The sequence below is a fragment of the Thunnus maccoyii genome, chromosome 11 (genome assembly GCF_910596095.1).
Source record: "Thunnus maccoyii chromosome 11, fThuMac1.1, whole genome shotgun sequence".
NCBI lineage: Eukaryota > Metazoa > Chordata > Actinopteri > Scombriformes > Scombridae > Thunnus > Thunnus maccoyii.
In genome coordinates this window covers 18,220,043-18,246,793 of record NC_056543.1, presented here as the reverse complement: position 1 = coordinate 18,246,793, position 26,751 = coordinate 18,220,043, and the positions used below count along the sequence as shown (strand labels likewise).

Sequence of the window (26,751 nt, the reverse complement as noted above, 5' to 3'; positions counted from 1 at the left end):
AGCTGTTGTATTGGATTGCATTAGATTGCACAGGTGTATCTAATAAAGTGGTCGGTGAGTGCAGGTAAACATAATACAGGCAGATGTGGATATTGTAGAGTATGTTATGCTACACTGTCAGAAATATGAGGCAGAGAGAAGCCCTCTGATTCAAAACCTCAGAAAGATAATACTATCTTATATACTTTGATATTTTACAAAGGAAATCAGGGCATGAGCTATCGAATCCTATGTCAGTATCTTTGACTAGCTAATTTTATTGAGAGGATATGAGGTTTTGTTTTGTTTTATGAATATTATCAATAAGATAAGATAAGACTTTATTGATCTCCCAAGGGGGGAAATTTTCGGTGTCACAGCAGCCAAAATAGACAGCAAGATAAAAGTAACCATAGCCATAAACAAGAAAAAGTGCATGGCAGTATAGTAATAAAAACTGTACAAAACAATAGACATCCTGTTTCACACTCCAGACCAGTTGGTGGCAGTAAAGCACCAATTTGTTGTTTGCCAACCACCAATAAACCTCAAAGAAGAAGAAGAAAATCTTTTTCACAGGTCAAAGTTCATTTTGTGCACAGACACATGTTTATGTGTGCTTAGTCATTTTCATCTTGTTGTATATATGAAACTTTGTTCAGACTTCAAAATCCATATTTCAGCTACATTTATGTGGGCTCAAGTTCAATTGAAATTGGAGATTTTTTTTGGCAAATGAGGCATAAAACAGGATGAGCCCATGGAAATTGCATTTAGTAAAGGTGAATAAAAGAGAAGAATGTTACAGACTGGCAACAAAATTTGGACGAGACAACAGCTTGACATCTTTATATAAACAGCATGAAGTGGACATGACTGAAGCATCAAAGCCAGGAACATAATAACAAGGTTGGGGCTGGGAAACACAAGACTGATTAAAACAACAAGCATCCATCTGGGTTATGTGACCATTGTCTAACAGTTGAACCAGGAGATAATGAAAGTCAGTGCTAAAAATACTGTGCAGAAAGAGATAGTGACACTTAGCAAATCAGCAAGTATGGATGGCAAGAAGGGAGTCTGGAAAATGTATTTAATGTCGGGTCTGAGCTATGATTATTATATTTTATGTTTTATTTATTTATACTTGAGGGAACTTGGCTGATAAACATATTCTTATTTTAAAGATGTTGATTTGCCATTAGATGGAAGAAAGAAGAAGAAACATAGTGAATATGAATTGTTCATTTTTATCATAATCCAAAAACAACAACTCTTTGAGCATTTAGTAACTTTAATAAATACACACAGAGCATTTAGGCTCATTTATATTAACTTGACAGCAGCAAGTTTATAAAAAACATAACCGTATATACATCATATGCATCTGTGGGAATCTCTTGCACCAAGCAGTTCATTTTTGAGCATGTAAATAGTAGAAGTAATTCATGTGTAAAACCTTTTCAGTGCATACAAAAAGCTGTTAATTCATGTGTGGTCTACATTAACTTCTTCCACCACCAGCACCACGCCCTCCCCTGCCACCTCTCCTCGGTCGACCTCTGACTTGTTTATTGTCCTGACGTGGTAATCTTTTCTGACGCTCCACTTTGATCCAGCCGCCATCACTGGCTTTGGTCTCCTCTTTTTCCTCACTGGGGCTTCCTGTCACAGACAATATACCTGGTATCATGGTTGGGCGGTTCTGCGGTGTGACACTGTAACTGTTGGACCGTGGCCTCCCTGGCTGGCGTGAAGTTCGGCTGGTTTTATTATGAATATAACTACCTCTAGTATTGCCCCTACCCTGCGCCCCTCCCACAGTTAACATGTTGCCAAAGTAACCGTATCTGCGGTGGTTGTGCACTGCCCCGGCACTGAGTGGACGCTCTCGCTCTCTCTCTGAGGCGCTCTCTGACGTAGTGCTGGAGGGACTGCTGCCCTTTGACCCCAGATGGAGCGTTGAGAGCTTGGCCGACAGGCCAGGAGTTGGCGAAGAGCTGCGTGAATCATTCCAGTGAGACCCGTGGATGCGGTTTGGAGAGCGACGCACAGCTGCAGCATAAGAAAACTCCTGGCTTTCATGTACAAACAGGAACTGAGGGAGAGTGCGGGCATCAGAAGTAGTAAGGGCAGTCAGAGCAGCAGTTGACGGCAGTGATTTCTGGGTCATCATCTGCTTCTGCCTTACGTTGTGCATCCATTTGGGATCTATATCTAAAACAGAGCACATGCGTTGATAAAAAAAAAGTTAAATATATTGAATATACTGGTAAATATATTGATCATATCTTAAATTTATAGGGAATTCAACAGCAACCATCTTCATTTAACCAGCAGAGAAAAAACCTGATTGCAACTCTTCATGTCAACCAAGACAAGAATACTATAAACAAGACAATTACCAGAGTTAGACCTGCTCCTGGGGTTCCACTCAATGTCAGCTGGTGCTGTTTCGATGACCAGCTCCACAGTCTTGATGTCATCTTGTCCACCACTGAGACTCCACGTCACGGAGCAACTGTGTCTAGTAGACTTTGGTGATTTGACGTCATTCTATATTATGAAGTCAAAAGAAAACAAGATTTAAGGCTATTTAGCCAAGAAAAATGCTTATTCTCAATGCACAGGGTTTTGTGACTGAAATGGACATAAATTTAAAATGGGTGATGTGTAGATTTGCTTTGTGAGCTGCCTCCCACACCTGCTGAGATGACTCACCTCATAATTGACTGTATAGTCCACCCTCTGGTTCTGTTGTATTCCAACGATCCATTTGTCCATCACAAAAGGTGGCTGCATTGCAATAACATTGGTGCATTAAAAAATCCGACTATGGCAACCACAACAGAATAATCCTATAGTTAAAATGCACCCATTAAAGTCAGACAGTGTTTAGCGTTGATTAAAACATGAAGGAAGAGTACAAATAAAACAATAGGATGCTCTTTGTAGCTTATTCAGGAAACGTGTTTCTGACGACACCTTAGTCATCCGCAGGACTTCCACATCCTGTCGGTTGGCATTAAAGATGACATCTTTGATGTAGGTGACTGCAACGTCATCTCCATCAAGTTCCAAGTACATTTTCCATTTGCAGTCCTTCAAAAAAAAAAAGTTAATTGTGAGACACTGTAGGTTTTCTGGTAAAAAAAAAGTTAGTAATTGCTCTGTTCTGTGTGGAGAACTTGGTTACTTTTGTATATAAACCAACAGCACAACCTAGAGGTAGTTTAATGGCAGTGGCAGGTTAGTGGCCACAAAGCATCATATTGTGGGAAAGGACAGAAATTCTAACATATAAATAGATATAAAAATATGATAAAAATAAATTACAAGGGGTCAAAAAAGGAGTAATATTATCAAATGCAATTTGTATACATTATATAAGCAAAGTAAATGCATTGTGAGACACCTTATTTAAAAACAGATCTTAATGGAAATTAATTCTCCTCCTTACTATACAAATGTCCCCTACAGTGCAGTGAGAACTGTGACATTTTATAAAAAATTTTAGCAGAGAGAAAGAAACAAATTGCAGCAATAGCAATTATTTTTAAGCAGACACTCTAAAATTCCTTGTCAAACGTTTGATGTTTTTATTCTTAGCTGAATCCAAGATTAATTTCTTGGAACAGGAGATTGGTTGATTTTAGATGACAAGGTTGAAAACCTTTTTTTTTTCCTCATGCGTTGCTGCACGCGGCACACATCAAATCCTCACTAGGAGGCACAAATCGGAACAATTCCCCAGCCCTCTTCTCCTGCATACTGAATGCTGACGAAGCAGTAATGATTCTGCCAATCCCCAAAAGCCGGCCACGAAGCCACAGGTCACTGCTTAACCACACAGGGTTCATGGCACAGGCCAATCCATTGTGTGGTGATCACAGAGAAAGACATCAGAGGAGTGGCACTAACACACTCGTCTGAGGAGCCTTCGCCCTCTCCTACATCGTCCCCAGGGGCTGGAAACAGCTCAAAAGGGAAGCTCCAGCAAGCCTCTGGCTCAGAAACACACCAGTGGCCCCGCGCTGGCCCTGTGTCGGCCCTGGACGGTCGCACCGGGGCTCCCAGGTCCATGCTAGTCTAATCACTCCAGCAGAAACAATGTCTGGTAATGATGCCTAGGACCCGAGTGCATCTAATGACAACTCATACATAATTCAGCACCTTTCACTTGGCTGCACGGTGATATCCTCATTAGTAGGGAACCCTCAGTGGCTGTCAGATGGTGGCCGCACAATCGCAGGCCCTCATTTTGTCTTTGAGAAGTGCAGCTGCTTCCATGACATCGCCAGCAAAGAGGGGCGAAGAAAAAAAAAATGCAGTGCGGGTTTGTTTTATTTAGTGCAAAAAACCTTCCAGTTTGTAAAAACAAGGCTGACACGGAACCTGACACCAGGCAGGGGAAAATAATTAGCTCTCATTTTCTCAGCCTCCTGTTTCCTTCTCCCTGCTGTGTTTTCTACCCACTAAACCACCACATGTCAGAAGAAATGGGAGGCAATTAGCAGGCTCGTTTCAGCCCTGCCGAACACACTGAAAGAGGACTATTTATGATGGGACAATGAACAGCTGAAAGATTAAATAACGTTTGCCTTTTAAAAAGAAAATGACTTCTGGCTAAATGGGCTATTTTTGATTAAATTCAAACAGCAAGTGAAGAGCCACCCTTTCTCCACAGTTTGAGACCCTAACAAAGGGCTGTGAGCAAGTCGAGGTGGATGTGATACATGGCTGAGAATGAAATGTTTATTTGTCTGCTTTTGTACATGTCTAGTGATGCCTGCAATGGTCAGTATAACAGCAGTCATCATGAATCCGCAGTACAAACAGCTTTAGTGCGAGAAGCAAAAACATGATTCTGTGCATCTAGAAAGTAATGGTTATTACCAAACCCATTCAAAATGATAACCATTTATAATCACCCTGATTAAAGTAGATGCATTTATTGAATGATGAGTTATATGAGGTGCTCATGGATGCAGAATATGTTGTTGGAGTCAGTGTCTGTGTGTGTTGTTCAAGTACAAACTTACAGACTTTCCAGTCCCTGGTTTCCAGTGGTACCCAAACACTAGTTCCAGATTTACAGTTTTACTCCCTTCAACCTCTGTTTCCAGCTCATCCTGAGAAGAAAAGGCCCAAATCTGCATTGAAAACCAGAAACAACTCTTCCAAAGGATAAAAAGGAAAAAGAAACTTTATAAGCAGTCTACCTTCAACAGCGGTGGGAAGTGGACGAGCCCGAGGTAATCATTAGTTAGCTTTTCAATTTCACTCTGTGAAAGAGGAAATGTAAGACTGACTGTTATTCCAAACATCAATGAGCACAGATTTTATACTATTAATGACAAAGAATTTGTGGATTGTTTATAAGTTGACAGTTGTGGTTAATGGTTAACAAAGCCTTGCCTTAAGGTGCATGATGTGACCTTTAGACCTGACTCCCATTTCCCGCATGTCGTTCTCTGTGAGTAATAACAGAGTCTTTCCGGTGATGTGATTTTCTCTAAACAGGTCGGCATACAGCTGCATGCCACATGCACTCTCCCCTAAGACAGAAAAGGAGAACAACAACATCAGTTCACAAATAAAGAGTCTGAATCTGATAAAGTCTGATTATAGATGATCTTGCATTGTGCTGCCTATAAAGTGAATGAACAAACCTGCACCGAATATTTGCTGCATCCAGAAATACTGAAGGAATAAAACGGTCACATATTAGTTTTTAATAGCAATGTTATTAAAATATGAGTCACTAGGGGCAGTAAATACACTGATACTGACCACATGCTCCTCTGTCCAGGTATAGATGTCAAGAGTGGGCAGCAACTGTATAGACACAAAAGACAAATAGAAGTAGCAGCAATAGAATATGGATGGACACTGATAGCATGTGTGTGTGTGTTCATGACGGACAGATATTAAAGTAAAAAAATCACAAAACTTAAGTAAATGTTATTAAAATGGAAAATAGCCATGTTTTCCATGTTTTTTAAGCCATCACTTTCTTCCAGTTATTGTGCTGTGCGATTAAGACGCCTTGCCTCTAATGGTCTACATCAAACCAAAATGTCCATCTGACTGATCTAACGGGATCTATTTGAATGAAAAATCATTTATAGCTCATTAAATGTAATCAGGCAGAAAGTTATCAGCCAAAATAAAGATTTCATCATTGTGATCGTGAGACTGGTGTGTAATGACAGAAATAATGCCATGTAAAATTGGAGGAATGATGACTAACTGAATGAGTAATCCCTATTCACTGTCTTCTTCCCACGACATCTGATAACAGCTCAGATTATGAACTGAATGCTGGCTTCAATAGACAGTCGCTGCCATACATTTCAGTGCAGCCTCATAAAGCCACTCAGCCCCGCGGCGTTTTCCGCCTCCTCCGGTGCCGCTGTTTGGAAGTAAACAGATTCAGATGCCAAAGTCTCACTGAAGTGACTAAACATCACTCTTCAAGCTGCATATTCTATTTCACAAATTAACTGCTTGCTTCTTTTATTAAGATACATGGCATGGTGTTGACAAAAGGTACCTAAATCTCATATTTTTAAACGGGGGCTGTGTTTTTGTGTTTGTGTTTTTGTGTGTGTGCTCAAGAAAGAAGCAAGATTTTGAGTTGGGTTTAGTTCACACAATCCTGCCCCCATGTGGACTAAGTGGATGATGGGTAACCAGGCCATGGATACTGGGAGTCACAAAGTGGCAAGAAGTTAATATCACAAAAAGCGGCAAAACAAAATCCCTTGTGAAGAAATATATATTTTACAATTGCATAAAAAATTGTATCAGCAACTTTTTGCTCTGTGTCCTATCAAAAACAGTTTGGTAATAATAATAATAATAATAATACCATATAATTCTCTTGAAACATTTGTCCTTTCATCAATATTTGTTCATGTATGGAAAGTAATAAAAACAGTCTAAGATAGACAGAGAAGCAGAGAGTTGAACGATTTATTGACAAACAGTGAAAGATGCAGAAAAATAAGTCACATCATGAAGCTGCTACTTGTATGATTTTTCGATGGAAGCTCATGGAGACAACTAAGAAGTGTGGAAGTTGAATGTTTCAGAATGCCCAAAGGGGCTGGATTTTTCACACAGGGAAATGTAAGTGTTGGTAAGAGTCTGCGGTAATTGTTATGTCTAGTCAAGTACGTCTAGGGTGATGACACAAGAGTACAGGCAATGTTTGAATAGGAGTATTAGCTCATGGCAGGAAGCTAACAAGCAACAACACAGCAGTACAGAGGATTACATCCTCATGAGACTGACTAATGATAACAAGCGAAGGGGACAATTTAATGGGCTATGCTCAAGGAAGCATATCCTTCCCCCAGATGAAGCATAATACCTAACTGAACACTCATGCTAATACGATTTTCTCTACTATAAAGTGCAGGTCCTGAGGCTAATATTGGTTAGGATTTAAAATGCTGTTTCTATACTGTCTATAGAAAGGAAGTATTTACATTGAAATCTGTATTGTGAATTACTTGGTTAAGCCATGTGCAATTAAAGCCGATTAAAGTGCGACTTCTGATGAAGGCCGCTCGTGCAGAAACATTATTATTAATTATTATAATTATTATTATTTTGGCCTCAGTATTAAGTATTTCTTTTTCAGTAAAAAAAAAAAAACATAAAATGAGGGAATGAAGCTGACAGTCACACAGCAAAGTCCCTCTCCTGCTGTTTTGAACTGGGGTCAGTCAGAGGAAAAAACATGTACTTTCTCATTTCAGTAAGAGACTGCGTTCAACAACTGCACTCCACCACATCCAGTACAAATTGGCCAATCTTAATGTCAGCAAAATGTCACTTCATCATAAAAGCCTGGCCTTCTCCAAGCAACTGGCTCACGTGGCTCTTTCTTCACAGCATGGCACTATACACCCAGTACATTAGGCATACAGTAAATTACATCCATAATATCCATAGGTGGGGGGGTTTCAAATATATTCTGTAATCGTGACAACGTTTCTGTGCCACGTTGAGCTTTTTTCTGAATGGACATCATGGATAAAACTTGTCCAAAGCAGAGGAGATAGTGTGCCAAGATGTTTTCCAGAGACAAAGTAATGAATATTGAAATGACAAAATAATCAACATAACTTAACAAGTAATTCATTAAGAGATAGTTCTTCCACAACACCAATCATGCATTAGTTGAGATCACAGTGATTGACAGATGCACTGAACAGCGGAGCGGCTTATTCACTGTCGTCAGACCAAGTGAGGCGTCCCGTCCCCAGAGTCATGTTGATTTTGTGTCCCTCTCTCACACAGCTGGACTTGGAAGAGTTCTGCTTGGCCTGCATGTTGACCTGCATGCCCGAGTGCAGGACTGGCCTCCCAGAGTCCGGGGAAAACATGTCCTCAAAGCCTTTCATAAAGGATCGCAGATTCACGTCCTCGTTACCGGAGGCTGAGATCTGACATGACATCTGTGAACTGTTTGACTCCTCCGTCTTAGACTGATAGAATGACTTAGCGCTTATCTTTTTTGTCACGGGTAAGAAGAGCTGAGAGGCAGAGACAGGTGGAGAGAGGGGAAAAGAGGGGTAAATATAAAAGAAGAAAGGATAGAAAAGCAATCAGTTTCAAACACCACAGAATAAAGTGTAAAATAAGAAAAGTGGATCATTTTGAACCCAACCCGAGATGTATTTAGAAAGCTAGATGGTTAAGAGAGCTACCAGAACAGAACAGCAGAGGAAAGAGGATAAGAGAAGAAGGAAAATACAGGAAACGATTTCAGTGTACTTGATTCAACGGTTTTGTTAGATTAAAGAAATGGTGCGATGCTGTGACAGCTTCTACAATATCTATACTGCATACCGCTGTGGCAATCGGTCACACGTAATTCAACAAAACGACTGCATATCATTCACAGAAACACATGTGAAAACAACGGACAAAAGAACATAGACTACGTAGCTGTGAGTGATGTCAGGGATGGTGTACACTGGTGGCGTACACACAACCTTCTGTGCATGCAGAAAATAAAATTGGGAGAATTCAGAGCCGTGAACTGCAGGTCAGAAACCGGACGCGCACAATTCAATATGAATTCTCGTGAGGAATGCAGCATTCACTGTGCATCATGATGCAAATGATTTTGGCAAGCATGTACTACACTGCACATGAAAGTAGTGCTGCCAATAATATTTACTACACATAATGTTCTCATAATGTGCTTCCCCTTTCCTTCTCATTCCACGCTTTTTATTTCTATTTCACTGCTTTCCCATTTCCACTTCACCCCAGAAAAGGATAAGGGAGAATTCTGTCTTTCTCTTAACAGGAGTGAAGAAACACACATAATGTGAATTAAAAAAAAAAAAAAAGTGAGGTGCTGCTGTGACCACTTGACAGCGGGGTGGCTGTTGTGCCCCGAGGGTGAAGGTGAACCAAAGTGAAGAGGGGATGATGAGGAACTCACCGGGCTGTCAGACTGTTCAATGAGTTTGCGCTCCCACATCTTTAGACGCCGCTCTCTCTCCTTCAGCTCCTGCTCTTTAGTGCTCAGGTCTCTCTCCAGCTTCTTAAGTCTCTCGAGTGTCGCTTCAATCTCACACCTACACGGCGACAGAACAATGTCAACAAGTCACCAAATATCTCCACATAACTGGGATACAGTACATGAGATACTCTTGTGAAAAGACCAAAACCAACAATGTGTTAGTCCGTCTCTCAACACTTTCTGACTTCTCTACCCTGTTTGTAATACTCAGCACCGAGCCGAATGTTTCTATTGAAGATGTAAAACTTTAAAATCAAGTCAGAAATATATATTGCAAATCTACAATGTAAAAGTGTGGTTCTCTGTTGTGTTTTCAATCATTTTTGAGCAATAATGGAGGCACAGAGGAATAAACTAAATCAGACTACACAGACAATACTTTTTTAGCAAGATCAATTCATTGTCTCTTTCCTCCAGTTAAAAAAATAGAATATTATCAGACTTAAAAACAAGTGGCACAGCTAGAGTGCTGAGACAGTTACCACTGACACATAATACAGCATAAAAAACTCTTCTGTAAACAACCCAGTGATGCCCTGCAGTTAGAAGGTGATTAGATGCTTTGGATGCTCAGAACTGGACAATGTCTCGCGTTCATGCTGCGGAAGTTTGTTTTGCCCAGCAGGTGGGGCTGCACAGTGTGTCGAGGAAATCCACGCTGAGCTTCAGGCTCAACAAAAACTTTGTTCTCACACTCTCTTTTCACAAACCCACGTAATCCAGGCAGGAAAGCCCATTCTTACTGCTCCCAGTTCTCCCGGTTTCCTCCACCCTGACGCTTCCCACCTCAATACAATTTCCACTCTTGTTCCATTTCCCTAATAATTTGTTCTCTTGCTTCCCAGTTTCCTGACAGACTTTCTCGGCATTTCGTACCTCCCTGCCTCCTGCAACTTCATGTTTATACTTCTGCAAACACACTCAAAATAAATAAACAAATTCTCTTTTTTTTCAACTCATCTTTCAAGGCTGTGTCTAAACTAATTCAGAGTGTAACACGAGACTTCTGTTTAGTCTTACAGATTTGATACTCATCTAATAGGACTCAATTTACATTTACCATCTTTACCAAGTAATTAACTGACATAAAACAAGATATTAACAAAGAGGCATTTTTAAGTATTGTTCAATGTAAAGAGACTGGATTTGACATGAAACTATGACTATAAGGTTAAAGTTGTGACTCTCAGCTTTTTTTTGAGGGTGTTTATCTACATCAGATGAACTACGTAGGAAGTTTCCTTTTCATACCGTACATACCACATAAGGGTAACAAGGGCTAACGATTGCTTCACTGCACACCCAATATGGATGTGAAAACTCTAACAAACATTCTTAAAACTTAACTTCCAACTCTTTAACCTCATAGTTACTGGCCAATTACCGGTGGCTCAAGGTAAGCCAAAATCATGAATAACAGTGTCCTAACACCTACTGCCTGCGCTGTATTCTGTATCTATTCCTCGGTAATGCACATCAGCTAACTGAGCAAAATAATAACAAGCACAACAAATCTCTCTGCTCCAGTCAACATAACACCTCATTGCCCTTTCTGGTGCTCCAAGCACCCACAAGCCTCTCCTCTTTCCACCATCAGCCAACTAAGATGATAGCATCCAACCTCTTGGGATAAAACAAACGTGCCTATCTGTGTCACACATTCTCCGTTTCTGTTTTCCAGCACTGAGATTCACTCCAACCTGCTTCACCTGCAGATGGCTGCCTGGACATGATGCCACCAGCTCAACTTCTGAGGAAAAACCTCAGAGCACAGACAAGCCCCGCCGAGAGGCAGACAGAGAATAAAGTAGCAGCTGAGACTCAGGCTGTGCTGAACATCACCAAACCTCCAGCTGCTCATACAGCCCAATTAAACACTTCTACTTGAAAAAGATGGTGATTATTTTTAGGGCCTTATGGGTAAAGAGAGGAAGTATATCCAGATGGATGATTCTTTGGAGGTTTTTATGCCTTTATGTAGCTATCAGTGTAATTATTAAAGATCTATATGCACGATCTCAACTCCTTTTTTGTATTTCACAGCCCCCATCAGCAACATTTCCACATCATTCTTTGAAAACAGTTGCACATTTCCTTAGGCTGAGGCAGTATATTGGTGGAAAAAAAGAGAGTTATAAGTACATTTACTTGGCCTGTAGAATGGCTGATCACATTACCTCCATTCAGCCTTGTTATGAAGAAAAGAGTTGCACTGTTCAGGAAGTTGGGTGTCATTAGACATGGACTCCAAAGTGGAGAGGATCTGCTTGAACATTGGCCTTTCCTAAATTGGCAGAAAAAAAAACATTTGCTCTGTATCTGATTCCAGTGAAAACATACATATGTTGTTCAGTTGCATGCTAATGTAACTTAGTGGATCACTCACTTTTGGTTCGGTTGCCCAACACTTTTTCATGAGCTCAGCAAAGCTGGCAGGACAGCCACTGGGGATGGTCAACCTCTGAAACAAACACAGAATCAGTTGTCAGGATGAAGGAGTGCTGATTTAATGGAATAGTTCAACATTTTGACAACACTTATTGACTTTCTTGTTGAGCGTTAGATCAGAGGATCGATATGAAGCTACAGCCAGCAGCCGCTTAGCTTAGCTTAGCATTAAGAGTGAAAACAGGTGGAAACAGCTAGCCTGGCTCTGTCCTGGTGTCTCAGGTGCTTGCCTTGAAGTCACTACGCCTGGCCAGGAAATAGTCCCACACATGACTGTCCATAGAGCTGTAACTTACCATTTTTATACTTCAGTTTTTGTACGACATCAACAAACAAGAAGTAACTTGTCAAATACTGACCTTTATAGGTGCTTGTGGGCGTATTGTTATTGTTGGCGTTTTTGTTGCGTTTGGACAGAGCTAAGCTAGCTGCTTACCTCTGTTTCCAGTCTTTATGCTAAGCTAAGCTAACAGGCTGCTTACTGTAGCTTCATATTTATCCCATAAAAATTAAAGTGTTTCTCCTCTGCAAGAAAGTGAATAAGTGTATTTCCCAAAGTGTTGAACTATTTCTTTAACTTTCAACAAGATAATTCACACCTATGACCCCAACAGGGACATAGACTTGAATCAAGTACTTTAAGGTAAATTGCACAGTTAGGAACTGTTCCTGACAGTATATACGTCAAGGGTCAATACTGTAAATATACATGTAATCACACAGTAGAATACCTCATTTTTCTCCACCACGAGCCAGGCCACTTGTAAGCCTTCCAGGCCTTTGAAGGGTATCTCACGGGTGAGCATTTCCCAAAGCACCTGTAACAGAAGTCATGAGCTATGGGTAGTAAACAAACAACATTGAAATACTGTAAAATGTTATGCATACAGGTATATGTATGCACTGCCAGCACACAAAACAGCCAGTAATCGGTTGTTTTGCTCGACTGTGTGGTAGGCTTTCACAGAAAAAAAGTAGAAATACATAAATACCACTGAGCAGGTAAGTATGTTTTACCTGTTTATACAGTATGTGTATCCATATAAACATTAAAAACACTTGTCTGTCTCTCCCAGAAACCAAATGCAACATAAAAAATAGAGGAAATGATTCATTTTAGATTTCTAACACCCATTAAAAGACTGAAATGACGTACAATAACAGTACCCCCTTGATAAATTACGTTCTTTTCATTTGGCATTCAGCAGTGTCAGAAATAACAACCTGCGTTTACATCTCAAAAATATGAGATCATGAAAAGGTGGAGGAGAGACATTTTTTAAACACGCTAGACTCCTGCAGTATATGTGAACCATCTCTTTGTGTTTCTTCACTTGCCAGCTGCTTCTCATTACATGTATACACTTTACTGTAGAAATCAACTCCCCAGAAATGTGTTCGAGGGGTAAACTGCACACTTAAAATTGCAATCATTTTGCAGTACACCTGACATAAAAAGCACTTATGATTGCAATAACTTATATTGTATTGATTGCAATAACTTGTTGACTTGTAAAATCCCAGATAGATCTGAGGAAACGTAATCCAAAGGATTTTGTTAATACCTTAGAATTTCACATCAATACTTGAACTTTTGAATAACAGGGGCTGCAACATTAAAGTAAGCTAAAGGGGAACTGAAAATGGTTTCCATTTTAAAACAAATCTTCCAAATGTCTTGAGACAGAAAAAGACAGTTTCTAAGAAGCTGTACTCCTGCAAAGATCAAAATTCCTGCTACGGTCCACTTTAGCAGAGAAAGAAATGCAGAAATGAAAATATCAGTGGGACTGCCAGATGTTTTTTTTTTTTAGCCATGAGTGACTTTAGTGCAATTTCTTCAAATATATTTGATTCAGTTAAAGAAGAGTTGAGTTTTAAGACTGAAATAAAAAGCATTCTTGTCTGTCAGATATTTTCTTTAAAAGCAGAAAAGCATTTTACAAATGGGTTCAAACTCGGTCAACTCAGGCTGTGAGTCTCATTGTTCTTTATTTAATGACACTATTTGTCGAACAATTGAAGACGAATTGACAGAAATCAACCAGCATGTATAAAACTTAGACTTAAGAATAAGAAAATTATCAGAAAAAGAACTTTGCTGCAAAGTCTGTGTGTGATTCTTAACTAACTCCTAACTGCAGCGACTTCTACTGTAAGTGTTTTGAAGGACTACAATTATGCCTACCCACAATACCCTCTTTCATGCACTAAATCAGCCAGTAGCAGGACTCCAGATGTTAGAGGTCAGGGCTGCATCACATCAGTCTTCACAACTTCATGCACACGTCATGATTAACCACTCATCATTCACTGTATCCAACATTTTAAATGCTTCAGTATATTGCGAGAAGGAAGCTTATAAAAGATATGACCCTATGATAATTTTATATATTGACAATATCAGATATGCTACTAGGAATATTATTCATATATGTAAGCTCTTCAATGAGTTAAAGAAGAGTATATTAACAATTTGAAAGACAAACTTGCAGTGTTTTATTGCCTTCTCTCACAGAAAGTTTTCAGTCTGTTTCACCTCTGATCAGCTATGGTTAGAGGTGGGCTCTATTGCACTTGTAACCACATCCAGCGGTGAGTGCTAACAACACCCTGGATTACACCTCTACATCACTGCAGCAAGGTGAGAATTTCACAACCAGAGGTCAGAATAAAACTATAATAACAGGGAGTGTTTAGTTGCTCTTTAAGTGATAACCAAATATGTAATTTCTAGGTTTGTTTCTCTTTAAAAGACTTCAGATTTCTTGCATTTCACAGCCCGGCCAGTGTAAGTATTTCACTTTTTATAATTTATATCTGTGTATGTTTAATGTGTACATTGGGAAAAACTGATTTATTTATGCTGAACCATATGAATTGGAGGTTATTGTGGCTATTTGGGACAGACCTTAGGGTCATTGTTGGAAAGTCTGTGTCCTCTGCCTCTGTTCATCTAATGCAGCTGAAGATGAACACTTAGGAATGTTTATGCATTGCTCTTAAATGAAAAAACCTGCATCAGATTTGCAACTATCCCTTCTTTTCTTTCTTGACACTCACCACACCATAGGAGAAGGTGTCACAGGTCTCAGACACAGGCAAGCTCTGGATCACCTCCGGAGCCATCCAGGGAAATGTGCCCACCAAGGACATGTGTGTTGTGTGGGTTAGAAACTTGGATGCTCCAAAATCACAGATCTGAAGTGATAAAAAACAGGGATGAGACAAATGTTGCAACTAAATAAAAATCCATAGCCACCTGTGATTGATGGACTTACTTATTATTGTATGTAATACATAAAAAAACAATGGAAGCTTGGATAATTTGCAAGTGTGCAGATAAATGCTACAGATGTGGGTGTTTACTGTATTATAATCACATAATTTCCATTTTTTGAGTTTTTCACAGGTAAATTCAAGTTGGCACACTTTGCTCTTGATTCATTTCAGAAAATGTTACTCTCCAGTAGCCTACTTGTTAAGATTATACCACATGACTGCAACGTCCGTGGCTCAATTCCAGCTGTGGACCTTTGTTGCATATGTTGCCTGTCTCCCTGCACTTTCAAATTGTCAAATAAATTTAAAAAAAAAAATCTAAAAAAATGATGAAACATGCACCCTAGAGTTTGGATGTTCCTGAAGGGACTTCAAAAATCCTGCTTGATGTTTGGAGATTCTAAGGAGTTTTCCATAATATACCTCCTCTTTTTTAAACCTTTGATGTTGATAGTCCCATTTTGTCATGAGTTTTTGTTAAATCTCCTCTCTCTTGGCTTCATCCACCATCTAAGGCACACCAGTAATGCTGTCAGGGGATTCTTGTACATGCTAAGTTAGTCACTGCCCTCTTGTGTCTATATACTGTAGGTAGATAACACACCAGTATATTTCATGCACATATTCTTTTCAAGTTCTGAGTTGAAATTTTCAGCTAACACAGCTTTTTCAGCAACATTTTCAGCTTCACAGATCTGGTTCATCGTGCAGCATTATGAATCTGAGATAAAACTCTACATATTAAAAACCTACCTTGAGAACTTTGTCTGCAGCTAAAACAACTGGAAGAGAAAATAGTATTTCATATGTCAGTTGGCATTCTGTTCAGTAATATGTAGCATTCATATAAATACTAATTCGTATGTATTTTGGAAACATAAATTTGTCACCATTTCTGGACTTCAGGTCTCTGTGGATCACCTTAACTGGGGCCTCTGAATGTAAGTAGTGCATTCCTGAAGGGGGAATAAAAAGAAGTTATTCCAGTGGAAACATACACACATTTCTTATCTGTTTCATACACTTCAAACACTCATTAGGTTTTTAAGGGCTCTGATTATTCACAAGATATCAATATTGTAGATCACAATATGTTAAGAGTCTTATAGAAACTGTCTTTGACAAGACTGCTTGTGACTACTTTAGATATTATCTTCAAAACTGAAATTCTTAACATCAATACAGTCGTTCCTCAGAGTTCAATCTTATGTCTTGTCCTGTTTATGGTCTGCATTAATACCTAGGGTTATGTCAGCTAATCATTCTCAACGTATGCATGCAGTTCATAATGTACAAATGCAGACATAATTTAACTTAACTAACTTAAATTTTAATTTAAAATATGGTAAATGTAATTTTCTGTTATAATTAGACCCTGTCTAATACATCAGCCGGGTTGATATTATCGGCTGATTAGATTGGCGGCTTATTAAAGATATATATAACAAGAACTTGCAGTACAGAAATACATTAAAAGATATGTTTGAGGTGATTTATAAAAGGTGTCATAATTACATAGTTTGTCCACCAGAGAGCTCTGACAAGTTTATTTTTTTAACCTGTAAAGTGTCCTGCTCAGCACACATCTGGGTCACACTTCTTTTCTAACTATTTTAAAGGATCCTTAGTTAGATGAAAAGATCAACACCACTCTTGCATCGATTTACAATTCAAAGCTGAAGTCAGGATGCGATTAGTTTAGCTTAGCTTAGTAAGGCTGGAAGCAGGTGGAAACCGCTAGCCTGGCTCTGTTCAGAGATAACAGAATCTGCCTTCCGACACCTCTAAAGCTCACGACAAAAATGTCAACTTGTGGTTTTATGTGGGGTTTTCTTGGGTGTGAACAGTAACTTCCTGAAGTCTATTCTGGTCACCTGACAATTATTATGACTGTAATGACTCGTTTACTTACTCAGTGAGCTTTAGAGGTGCTGGTAAGTGGATTTTTTTTTTTAGATATAAGAGTGGTACAGATCTTCATCTAACTCTCAACAAGAAAGCAAAAAATCTCAAACTATTTCTTTAAAAGAACAAATATTGGTCTATACATCATCAGCCTCGACAATCCAGTATCAGTCAGGCTATACTGTAGTTGCAAAAATGTTTTATCTTTGAACCAACTGTTACCTGTTGTACCATAAAAAGGTGAGCTTGCTCTCAGTGACTTACCTTTATACAAACAATGTTAATTTGATAAGATCTCTTCACTAATATAATCAAAGAGATAAACTAATGTCAATTTTACCTCGAGCAATCTCCGCAGCCCAGGTCATAATCTGCCCCATGTCCATTTCCTCACTCTCATTGCTGGACAGGTAATCATACAGTGATCCACCGCTTGCATACTCTGTGGAGAAACATGATTAAGTTGAATGATACTAAAATATAAAAAAAATTTGTGACTGTAAACTGCCTTACAGTCACAAAACTGTTCTCCTGAGGGTGTTGCATGAAACACATGAGTGCAGTATGTGGGAGCATTACGTGAAAACAATTGAAGACTGAAATTGTGCCAGACGACTCCTGGAGGCCAGTTGACAGTGTCTTGTTTACAGATTGCTGCTGTCACTGACCTGTCACTGTGGATGAGCTCAATTTATCATAATGTAACTGTGAACACACTGAGGCCCCCACTGCTCCCTCAGAAACCCAAAAGACAAGTTGTCAAATCCCGCTTTGTTTTAAAAACTATAAACCTGACATTAGTGAACCTTATGGACCTTGACAATCATGTATCTTTTAGTAAAATCCCCATCACGAGACTACCAAGACATAGAGATAAAGCTTTGATAAAGCCTTTCTGAATGAAAGACATACAGAGTAGGCAAACATTTCTATGTGTAGACTATCCTATAAAGTTAAATGATCGGATAAAAATAAAGCAGCACCAGCTAAAACAGCAGGAAACATCTGTTTGTGCATAATTACCCAATCAGGGTAATGTAAACATGCACAGACACCAGGATAGGAGTTTAATTAACACACACATTAACACTGTTATGAATGAGTCTATACTTTGTTTTTTTCAAGCTTGTTTTGTTGATACAATAAAGTTCAGCTCACTTCACACGTATGAGCAAGCGAAGACCTGTCTGTTTCTGTACTTTGGACCTGAATACGTTCACCCACATTCCATAGATAATGTGACTACTGGGCTGGTCTGATGTAAAACTGCACTTTCATTTTAGTCTCAGAGTGAATAACTTCTAAAGTCACACAGGAGTTTTAATTGTCTTGTGTGAAACAGCCTTGCAGGGTGTGTCAGAGTTTAATGTACTTTTGTTCCAAATTAATAACTAACCTTCATTCATTAGGTTTATGAGGCTGCTGAGTGACAGCAGTAATTGTTGAGCTCTTGCTGGTCAACAGACAAAAAAAAAGGTCTCTAAAATAAGATGTAGGTGTTGGCTGTTAGAAAGAGGCGACTGCCCAGCTTGATGCTGTACTGTATGTCAACAAACAGAAAATTTATAACAGAGTAGATGAATGTTGGACATTGTCAGGATGGCCATAAACACTGTCCTGTATGTTCTGCTGTGATAAATATAGACACCAATTGGTTCCTTGACAACAAAAGCTTTCTGTTTCACAGCTGCAAAATACTGCAGCGGCTGCTAGGTTGTCATGTATTGTATTTATTTTTATCGGGACAGTGTACAGTTTTTAACATAAATGATGCACTGCACCAGATATAGCTCAAAGCTAATTTACATCTGCAGTCCCCCACGATCAAAGAATACAAACAGCACAACAACAAACAGTACAAAGCAAAAAACACACAGAACACATTATACAAAATACAAAGCTACACACAATAGCACATTACATACACCCGCAATGGCAACTAGAAATTAATAATGTCAACTATTAATGTCAAATTAAAAGCAATACTACCTGCGTTAATGAGAAGAACATAGAGGAGACATGCTTTTTGCACAGTGTTCAGGTGCACTTCTGCTAGTGCTGCTCTAAAACTGCAACACAAGTGCAGACACTGAGTGCAGATTTGATCTGACAGTTTAATACTCTCGGTGTCGGTCCAAACGAAGAGAGATCTGCTCCTGTTGTGTCAGCTGATTCACAGCTCGAGAATATGCAGAGGTGCAAAAGTTTTGACCATAACCAGTAAGAAGTCTCACATAGTCTCATAAAGTTGTGTGAAGGTAAGATGATGACAACTATACACACACTGACAGAGCTTCTATAAATAAATCACCCAATCATACCAAATTAACTCTCTCTCACTCTTATGTTGTTGCAACTATTGAGTTGTTGTTGAATCTGTTAGCGTGGTGCTTTAAACGATATCAGCAATTTTTCAGCTTTTTTTAAAACAACAGTCAGGTGCCCAAATGAACATTGAAACAGGGTTTTCTTGCTGTAATCATTCCTCCTGTTCATACTAACTATTAAAAGATGCCTCCCTAATATGCTTTGAATGTAAGAGACAGGGGCCAAAATCCACTCATTCTTCTGTGCAAAAAATGTGTTCAAACATTTTTCTGAAGCTAATATCAGGCTTCAGCTGTCTACATCTGTCAAATCAAGTAGCTATCTTCCAGTTGCAGTCCACTCCAAGTTGCAGCCTTTTCTGTACCAATATCCCTCTTTTTGTTACTTTTCCTCCACTGCAGCTCAACACGGAAACACTGTCCAAGGAGAAAGAATTCTGCACTAAAAAGGCTTCAACTTTCAAAGATTACCACTTGATTCAACTAATTTGGACATCTGAAGCGTCATGTAAGCTTCAAATAAACTTTTAAATACATGTTTGCACAAAATGAGGATTGTACATTTTGTCCCTCATCATTTACATTGAAGGCGCTTTAGGGAAGAGATCTTCTGATGATCTGTATGAGCAGGAAAAATGATTACAGCATGTATAACCAAATTTTCCATCATGGGAAAATAAAGATTAAACTGACTTGAATTGACCTGACATGTTTTCCACTGCTGTCTTATTTACTGTAAGCTAATAATTTGAGCACTCCAACTTAACTTGTTTGGGATCCATCACAGTGAAGATTATGCCCACTGCGAGTTTTGTTAGTTATATAACTGTTGTGTAGTAATGTGGTGCAAAAATCAGTCTGTGCATTCAACTGCAATACCATACAATGACAGCTTAACTTGATAACTGAACATAATCGTAGACATCATGTTCACTGTGATGGCTTTTTTTAAATACACTTCATGGTTCTCTATTTACAGTCAACAGCCTCATCCTCACTTAAGCCCCTCCTTCTCCACCCCCAGTCCCTCCTACACAACCCTCCAGGGCTCCCAAGATCACAGGAGTTTAAGATGAACTGAAGAAAAACATAAATCCAGGTAAAAGCAGATACATGCAAATAAGTATATCAACTACATATATGAGTAAATGGGGTTTTTTTTCTATCAATTTATCTTTTAAATTCTGGGAGAATTTGTACTCTACAGTATATGAATGTATGTAACAGAACAGACCATGAGCTTCTGCATAAATGTTTCCCAAACATACTGCTATAGTAATATAAATTCAGTTTATACCATATTCTCTCAATACAATTCTGAGATTTGATAGTGTTGTTTTACTTATGTACATTGAGAACTTTAAGCAGTTGTATCGTAGTACTTTACACACCTTTAGTTGTTTGTCTAAGAGAGATGCTCTTCCAATTTCTGATTACATACAGTTCTTGTTCCTGTAGAGTTTGAATGCACTTTTTACAAAGTTCTTTAGACAAAAGTGTCTGCACATGAATGTTATGTAAAATGTTATGTTTTATTGTTCAAGGACATTGGGTCTGCACATTAGAAAAACAGCAACACCCCTGATTATGGCAAAGAAACAAATCGCAGTTTTTTTCTATATTAGGTTACACGTCATAAACATTTGACTTACTGAGGACAGATGTGACCTTGTGAGGCTTATATTTATTGTTTTCAGTGACCAAAGGAACAAAGAAGATCTTGTCAGCTGCACTAAGAGACGCTTTGTATTGTCTACATGATGAAAGGAGGTGATACTCCCCGTTCAGGATGTGAGTCTGGGCTGTTACATTTTTACTGACTGTTTTCCTTTAAGAGAAGGTCTTTGTAGACAAGACATTAAAAATATATGACCTGGGGGTAGTCACTAGGTTTGTCAAACATGCAGTAATCCCTCAATGTCCAAGATGTTTAATAATGTCACAGTCAAACAGAAACTGTATTTCTTCATATATGACAAGAGGCTCAGAAGTTCAGCCTCTGATGTAGAGTAAATATATTAAGAGCCTTTAACGCAGCTCCACATCTAAATGTAGCTTTTTGTACTAAACTGCTGCTCTAGGGCCGCCTCGTGGACATATAGCTGGTGATGCTCTGTTTGTTGTTTCAATATAAACTGCTTCTTTTGTTTGGCTTTTCAGCAAGACCGTTTTAAGTTGTACTACTGTAAATAAAGTCTCAACAGCAAATAGTGTTGAAACAGTTGGTCAATTTTTTGATTAGTTGATCAGCAGAAATTTAATTTGATAATTGATTAAATGTTTAATTCATTTATCAAACAAAAATGTCAAACATTTGATGTTTCCAGCTTCTCAAATGTCTTTTTGCTTCATATCAGTGTAAACTGAATATCTTTGGGTTTGGACTGTCGGGGACACCCAGTATCTTGAGTTCCACCATTTACAGACATCATCTAGACGAAACTGTTAGCAGATTATAACAGATTTATCGATAATGAAAGTAATTGTTAATATATACAATTAATCAATTAATTAATTAGTCAATTGACAGAAAATTTACCGATTTTATCGATAACCCCTTACTAACCCCTTCCAAGCATGTAGGAGAACCTACAGTGGCTGCAAAACTCATGAAAAATGGGTCCCTAAAAAAAGGCCCTCTCTAGAGCCAGTGTTTGGTTTGTCTATTCTGGGCTACTGTAGAAACATGGCGGTGCAACATGGCAGCCTCCATGGAAGGGCACCCCCTCCCTATGTAGATATAAAGGGCTCATTCTAAGGTCACGAAAACACAATGATTCTTATTTTCAGGTGATTATACACTAATTAAAACATACTTATGAATATTATACTCCATTTCTGCCGAGTCCATTCCGCTAGACGCCGCTAAAGTCTACAAACTGCACCTTTAAAATTATTTCTTAAAATTATTGTTAATTAAATAATTTGGAGGTTTTGGACTGTTTGTTGAATAAAACAAGACATTGGATGATGTTACTTAGAGCTCCAGGATATTGTGATCATCGTTTTACATTGTTTTACGATGTTTGATACCAAATGAGGAATCTATTAATCGAGAACAGATTAACCGATTCTGAAAACAATTGTTAGTTGCAGCCCTAGTTATCTGTGTAGTAATGTAGCAATAACTTGTGATTTGGAGCACCATCTGGACAGCAGACAGTATGTCGGTACAAATTAAGATAAGCGTCAACATTCCTTTACTTCCAACACTTCCCAGTTAATCAACAAAAGGAAACAAACAACAAACAAACAAACAAACATTTTGACCAAATAATCCGGTTGATAGTCTAAAATCCAAATGCAGATGTTTATCATTACAGTATATAGCAGAGATCAACACTATTACAATGAGAAACTCATATTAAATCTCCACAGGACGACCTCTACTCTCCTGCCAGATGAAAGTTTATCCAGAGGCATCAAGGCCTTCTTGTTTTCTGAAGTTTACTGCTGCTTTAGAGGCTGCTTTGCTCCTCTCAGCTTCTAACCTAGACACAAAAAAACAGGGGCACACAACTACGTACTGCATCAATGTGTGCACTTCCTGAACCTTCTGTCATTCACTAATGCTTCCATAGAAACCTCTGAACCATTCAGTGTTGAGCAAACCGTGCAACTGGCGCAAACAGATTTCAGCTGCTGCGTTTTCCAACATGATGTGATCCAGTAGATCTGCTTTATGCTGCTTAATAATGAGATATAATTTTTAAAAAACTTACCAGTGACAATCCCATAGTTGGGGGCCTCAACAATGGCGCCATAAAACTGGATGATGTTACGGTGGCTGAGGACGCTGAGGATTTCAGCCTGAGCAAGAAGACAACATAAAAGGTTTCTATACAAAAGTCTGCGAATCAGTGTATAAAGAAAAAACAGAGTGTACAGTATGTAAAGTAATTAAAGTAAGTACTGGCCGAGAAAGATCATTGTGAAACCAGAAAGAACAGAAACCCGACAAAACCAATTCATTTAACTGTAGCCAAACACTATAATTAAATGAACAATTGCTTCAAGTGTGAAAAGATTACATTATTATTTTCAGTGAACAATCATCTCTCCAACACTTGAGTGAAATTGAATGGATATCTGTGATCTTTTAGACTTTCATAGAAGAAACGATGAATAATTTTCTGAACATCCCATCACAAGGCCAACAAATGTAATACAATTTCCCTGAAAACATTTCAAAGATAATTATTTTTTTGTCTTTAAGATAATGAGCCCGTGCTTTGAAAGAAGTTTCAAGAACAGTGTGTGTTGTAACTGGGCCAAATACATCCTCTCATTTGGCAATAATGTTTCTTTTGCAGCACAATCCTCAGAGTGGGGGAGTATAATGACCATGAGTGATGAGTACAGAAGTCACCACATCCTGTTAAATGGGGTAGCAATTAAAGTGATTACTATACTGACAATTAAAAAAGTATATGAAAAGCCCAAGCAATTATGACTCCTACCTCGTTCTCAATCTTGAGCAGTTTTTTCACCGCCACCTCTTTGTCCTGGGAGATCCACCTGGCTCGGTACACACTCCCAAAGCTGCCGCCGCCGCAGTTCTCGTAGAAGAGGATGTCATCGAACTTGATTTGCACGAAGGAGGCGCTATGAGACGACATCTCATAATGACACTCAGCACCGACTCAGCTTCTGGAGGATCACAAGGGAGGGAAGAAGTCTGGTTTGCTCAACAAAGGTAAAAGAAACTCCTGTGGTGCGAGACACTTCAAAGATTGAGAGGTTAGACGGGACTCCAGCGTGACCCGAAAAGAAGCTGCTGTGCCATTAGCTGATTCTGCATGCGGTGTCAGTGTAATATGCCCGGTTTGACCGTCATCTGTCGCTTTGTCTACTCCACACACAGTCCTCATCATCAGTACCAGTAAGCAATGAGCTCAGGGTCCAGACTCTGCTTGTATAAGGACGATGGCATGCCTGGTATGCTGTGATCATGCAGCCAAAGTCACAGACTATTCCAGCACAGCCTACTGTGTTCAGTACAAGTAAGGCCACATGTAGAGAGAGAGAGAAGCACAAGTGTCATAGCAGAAAAAAGTGTGTGATGTTAACTGTCTGTTTTAAGACCAAAACCTGGAAAACCCCCTTCATATTATCTTTATCTGTCACCTTCAAAAGTGGCTCTTCCTATCTGCATAAAGGCCACATATGCAGTATTTATGTGAGCCAGGGTTAGAAATATAACGCTTCCACACAGATTGATTATGCCATCCTTTCTGTTTGTCCGTAACAGCATAAAAGCATCTTGTAAAGAAGTAATTCCATCATTACAGGAAATTGTAGCTCTGTTATTGTTCATTTACAGCTGAGCAATTACGGCTTTTAAAAGGCTGTTACCTGGGTCTTCATTGGGATTGCTATCCATCCCAGCGGGAAATGCCTCCATTGTCACAGAGGGGAGCCATTGCTTTCTGCTGATTTACTTGTATTCATGCTATACTTAGCCTCACACCAATCTGCTCAGTGGACCAGCCCCCACAGTATTGTCTGTCCACTCAAGACGCCAGGGTTACTGGGATATGGTAGCACTCCTCCCTGCCAGTTCTCGCTTAATAGCAAACACTGCAACAATAAGGGCCTGATAGCCATATGTCAAACCGCAGGTAGTTACTGTGATCAAAACTAAATGAAAAATTAATTACACAAAGCGGTGACCTGCCAGCTTCCATTTCACATCTTCACAGTCAGCAGCGTGGTAATATCCAAAAACAGGGCTATCACATGTTGATGCACAATCTTAAACACTAACCATTGAATTTACAGCGTATGAGAAATGTATTTTGAGATCTGGGTTGCTTAGATCAGTGGTTCTCATAGTGGGGTCTGGGGACCCCCAGGGGTCCTTGAGAGGGTTCCAGGGGGTCCTCAGTAAAAAGGGGAACAATTGATTATTATTATAATTCCATCCATGATAGGGCTGGGTGATATGGACAAAATCAAATATCACAATGTTTTTGAGCAACTACCTCAATATCGATATTGTGAGAATATCATAGGGATGATTATTTTGCTTTCACAAAACACAATGAGATTTCTGATAAATAATCATCAGTAATGTGGATATAATGACCAAGTAGGTAAAGGCAAATAATAGAACAGCTGGAACAGTCTGGTAATTACATCACTTTACTGTAATAAAGCCTATAAAACCAGGAAAAGACAACACTCATGCCATATCACCATATTATGATATCCAAAATCTAAGACAATATCTAGTCTCATATCACAATATCGATATAATATCTATATATTGCCCAGCCCTAATCCATAAGTAACACAATGACAGAATGTATGACTATTTTGTCCATGGGTTTCACACATTTTCTGTAATAAAACATCTAAAAGCAAAAATCTTATCAGGTGGGGACCCTTGGACATAATCTTATCAAATGGGGGTCTAATTTTTGTCAGTTTAGGGGTCCTTAAAAAAGCTTGAGAACCACTGTTTTATATAACTGGGGATATAATGCATTATGAACATTTAACAAGATTTTACCATGAAAAGGCATAAAGCAGAGTTCACTACAAGATTAGAGCTAAAAATATCATTAGATTATGTCTAAGCGACCCTTGAGAAATACACAGTTTTCTCTGTGTGATCGTGAGAAACCTTAAAACAACAGTAAACCAACAAACATCCTGTTTAGTCTGAACCAAATGCATCCTTGTAAAATCAACAGGAAGTGAGTATGACTATAAGAGAAACTTTTCATGCACCATAGACTATGTACGCTGTACATATGGATGCCACTAAAGCTACCAGCACGCACTTAACTTTGACTCTCAGTCACATTACCAACATACATACCGACATTAAATGTGAGGTTTCCGGCTTCAAAGCGGGCCGTGGGTGCAGGTTACACCGCGCAAGAGATAAACTTACAGTGAGAAAAACTGATAAATTTTGAGTTCCGGAAAATCTCGTGATGTTTTCGATTTCTTCACTGAGTTCACGGTGGTTTTACTGGTTGCACAACTTGTTCTTACAGCCGCCTGAGTAGTTTTACCAGTGAACTGGCCTCTGTCCAGCCACAATCCTGATGACAACAGCTCCCCCCACTGGATTAAAGTAGACACACTCCATGGCTCTTTGCTGTTTATTCCACATGTCCTGGGACCGCGGTGTCCAGTGTCCAGTGGGTCTCTTAAAAGTCCTTTACTTGGCAACTTTGGGGAAAATCCTCTTGGTAGCCTTTAAGTTAACAGAACTCAATATGGCTTTTACTCTTGTCAGTTATTAGG

The 26,751-nt window shown here is 39.1% G+C and overlaps 1 protein-coding gene across 2 annotated transcripts; it reads right to left on the bottom strand.

The window, feature by feature from the left end:
- Positions 1-1,255: 1,255 nt before the first annotated feature.
- Positions 1,256-26,678, bottom strand: zak (sterile alpha motif and leucine zipper containing kinase AZK). Of its 2 annotated transcripts, XM_042426003.1 has the most exons (20): positions 26,318-26,678; positions 23,952-24,141; positions 23,214-23,301; positions 17,505-17,606; positions 16,150-16,215; positions 16,013-16,041; positions 15,041-15,178; positions 12,709-12,795; positions 11,916-11,990; positions 11,707-11,813; positions 9,449-9,584; positions 5,773-5,817; positions 5,652-5,682; positions 5,398-5,537; positions 5,202-5,264; positions 5,022-5,111; positions 2,965-3,081; positions 2,701-2,775; positions 2,385-2,535; positions 1,256-2,196 (listed from the first exon to the last, which is right to left on the bottom strand). In XM_042426003.1, the coding sequence occupies exons 2-20, from the start codon at positions 24,108-24,110 to the stop codon at positions 1,484-1,486; spliced, it is 2,412 nt and encodes an 803-aa protein (XP_042281937.1). In that variant the 5' UTR covers positions 24,111-24,141; positions 26,318-26,678; the 3' UTR covers positions 1,256-1,483. The 2 variants fall into 2 exon arrangements, with proteins under 2 accessions (XP_042281937.1, XP_042281938.1); XM_042426004.1 differs by lacking the exons at positions 1,256-2,196; positions 2,385-2,535; positions 2,701-2,775; ... (4 more) ...; positions 5,652-5,682; positions 5,773-5,817 and adding an exon at positions 6,939-8,528 and having other exon boundaries at positions 26,318-26,677.
- Between the last annotated feature and the right edge of the window lie 73 nt (positions 26,679-26,751).

Excerpts from the sequence above, each read along its gene's own strand:
- zak (XM_042426003.1), bottom strand. The coding sequence starts at position 24,110 with ATGTCGTCTCATAGCGCCTCCTTCGTGCAAATCAAGTTCGATGACATC. Across the intron at positions 11,814-11,915 it reads GTTGGGCAACCGAACCAAAA|GAAAGGCCAATGTTCAAGCA; the intron begins GTGAGTGATCCA and ends CTGCCAATTTAG. Across the intron at positions 2,776-2,964 it reads AAGTCCTGCGGATGACTAAG|CCACCTTTTGTGATGGACAA; the intron begins GTGTCGTCAGAA and ends ATTGCAATGCAG.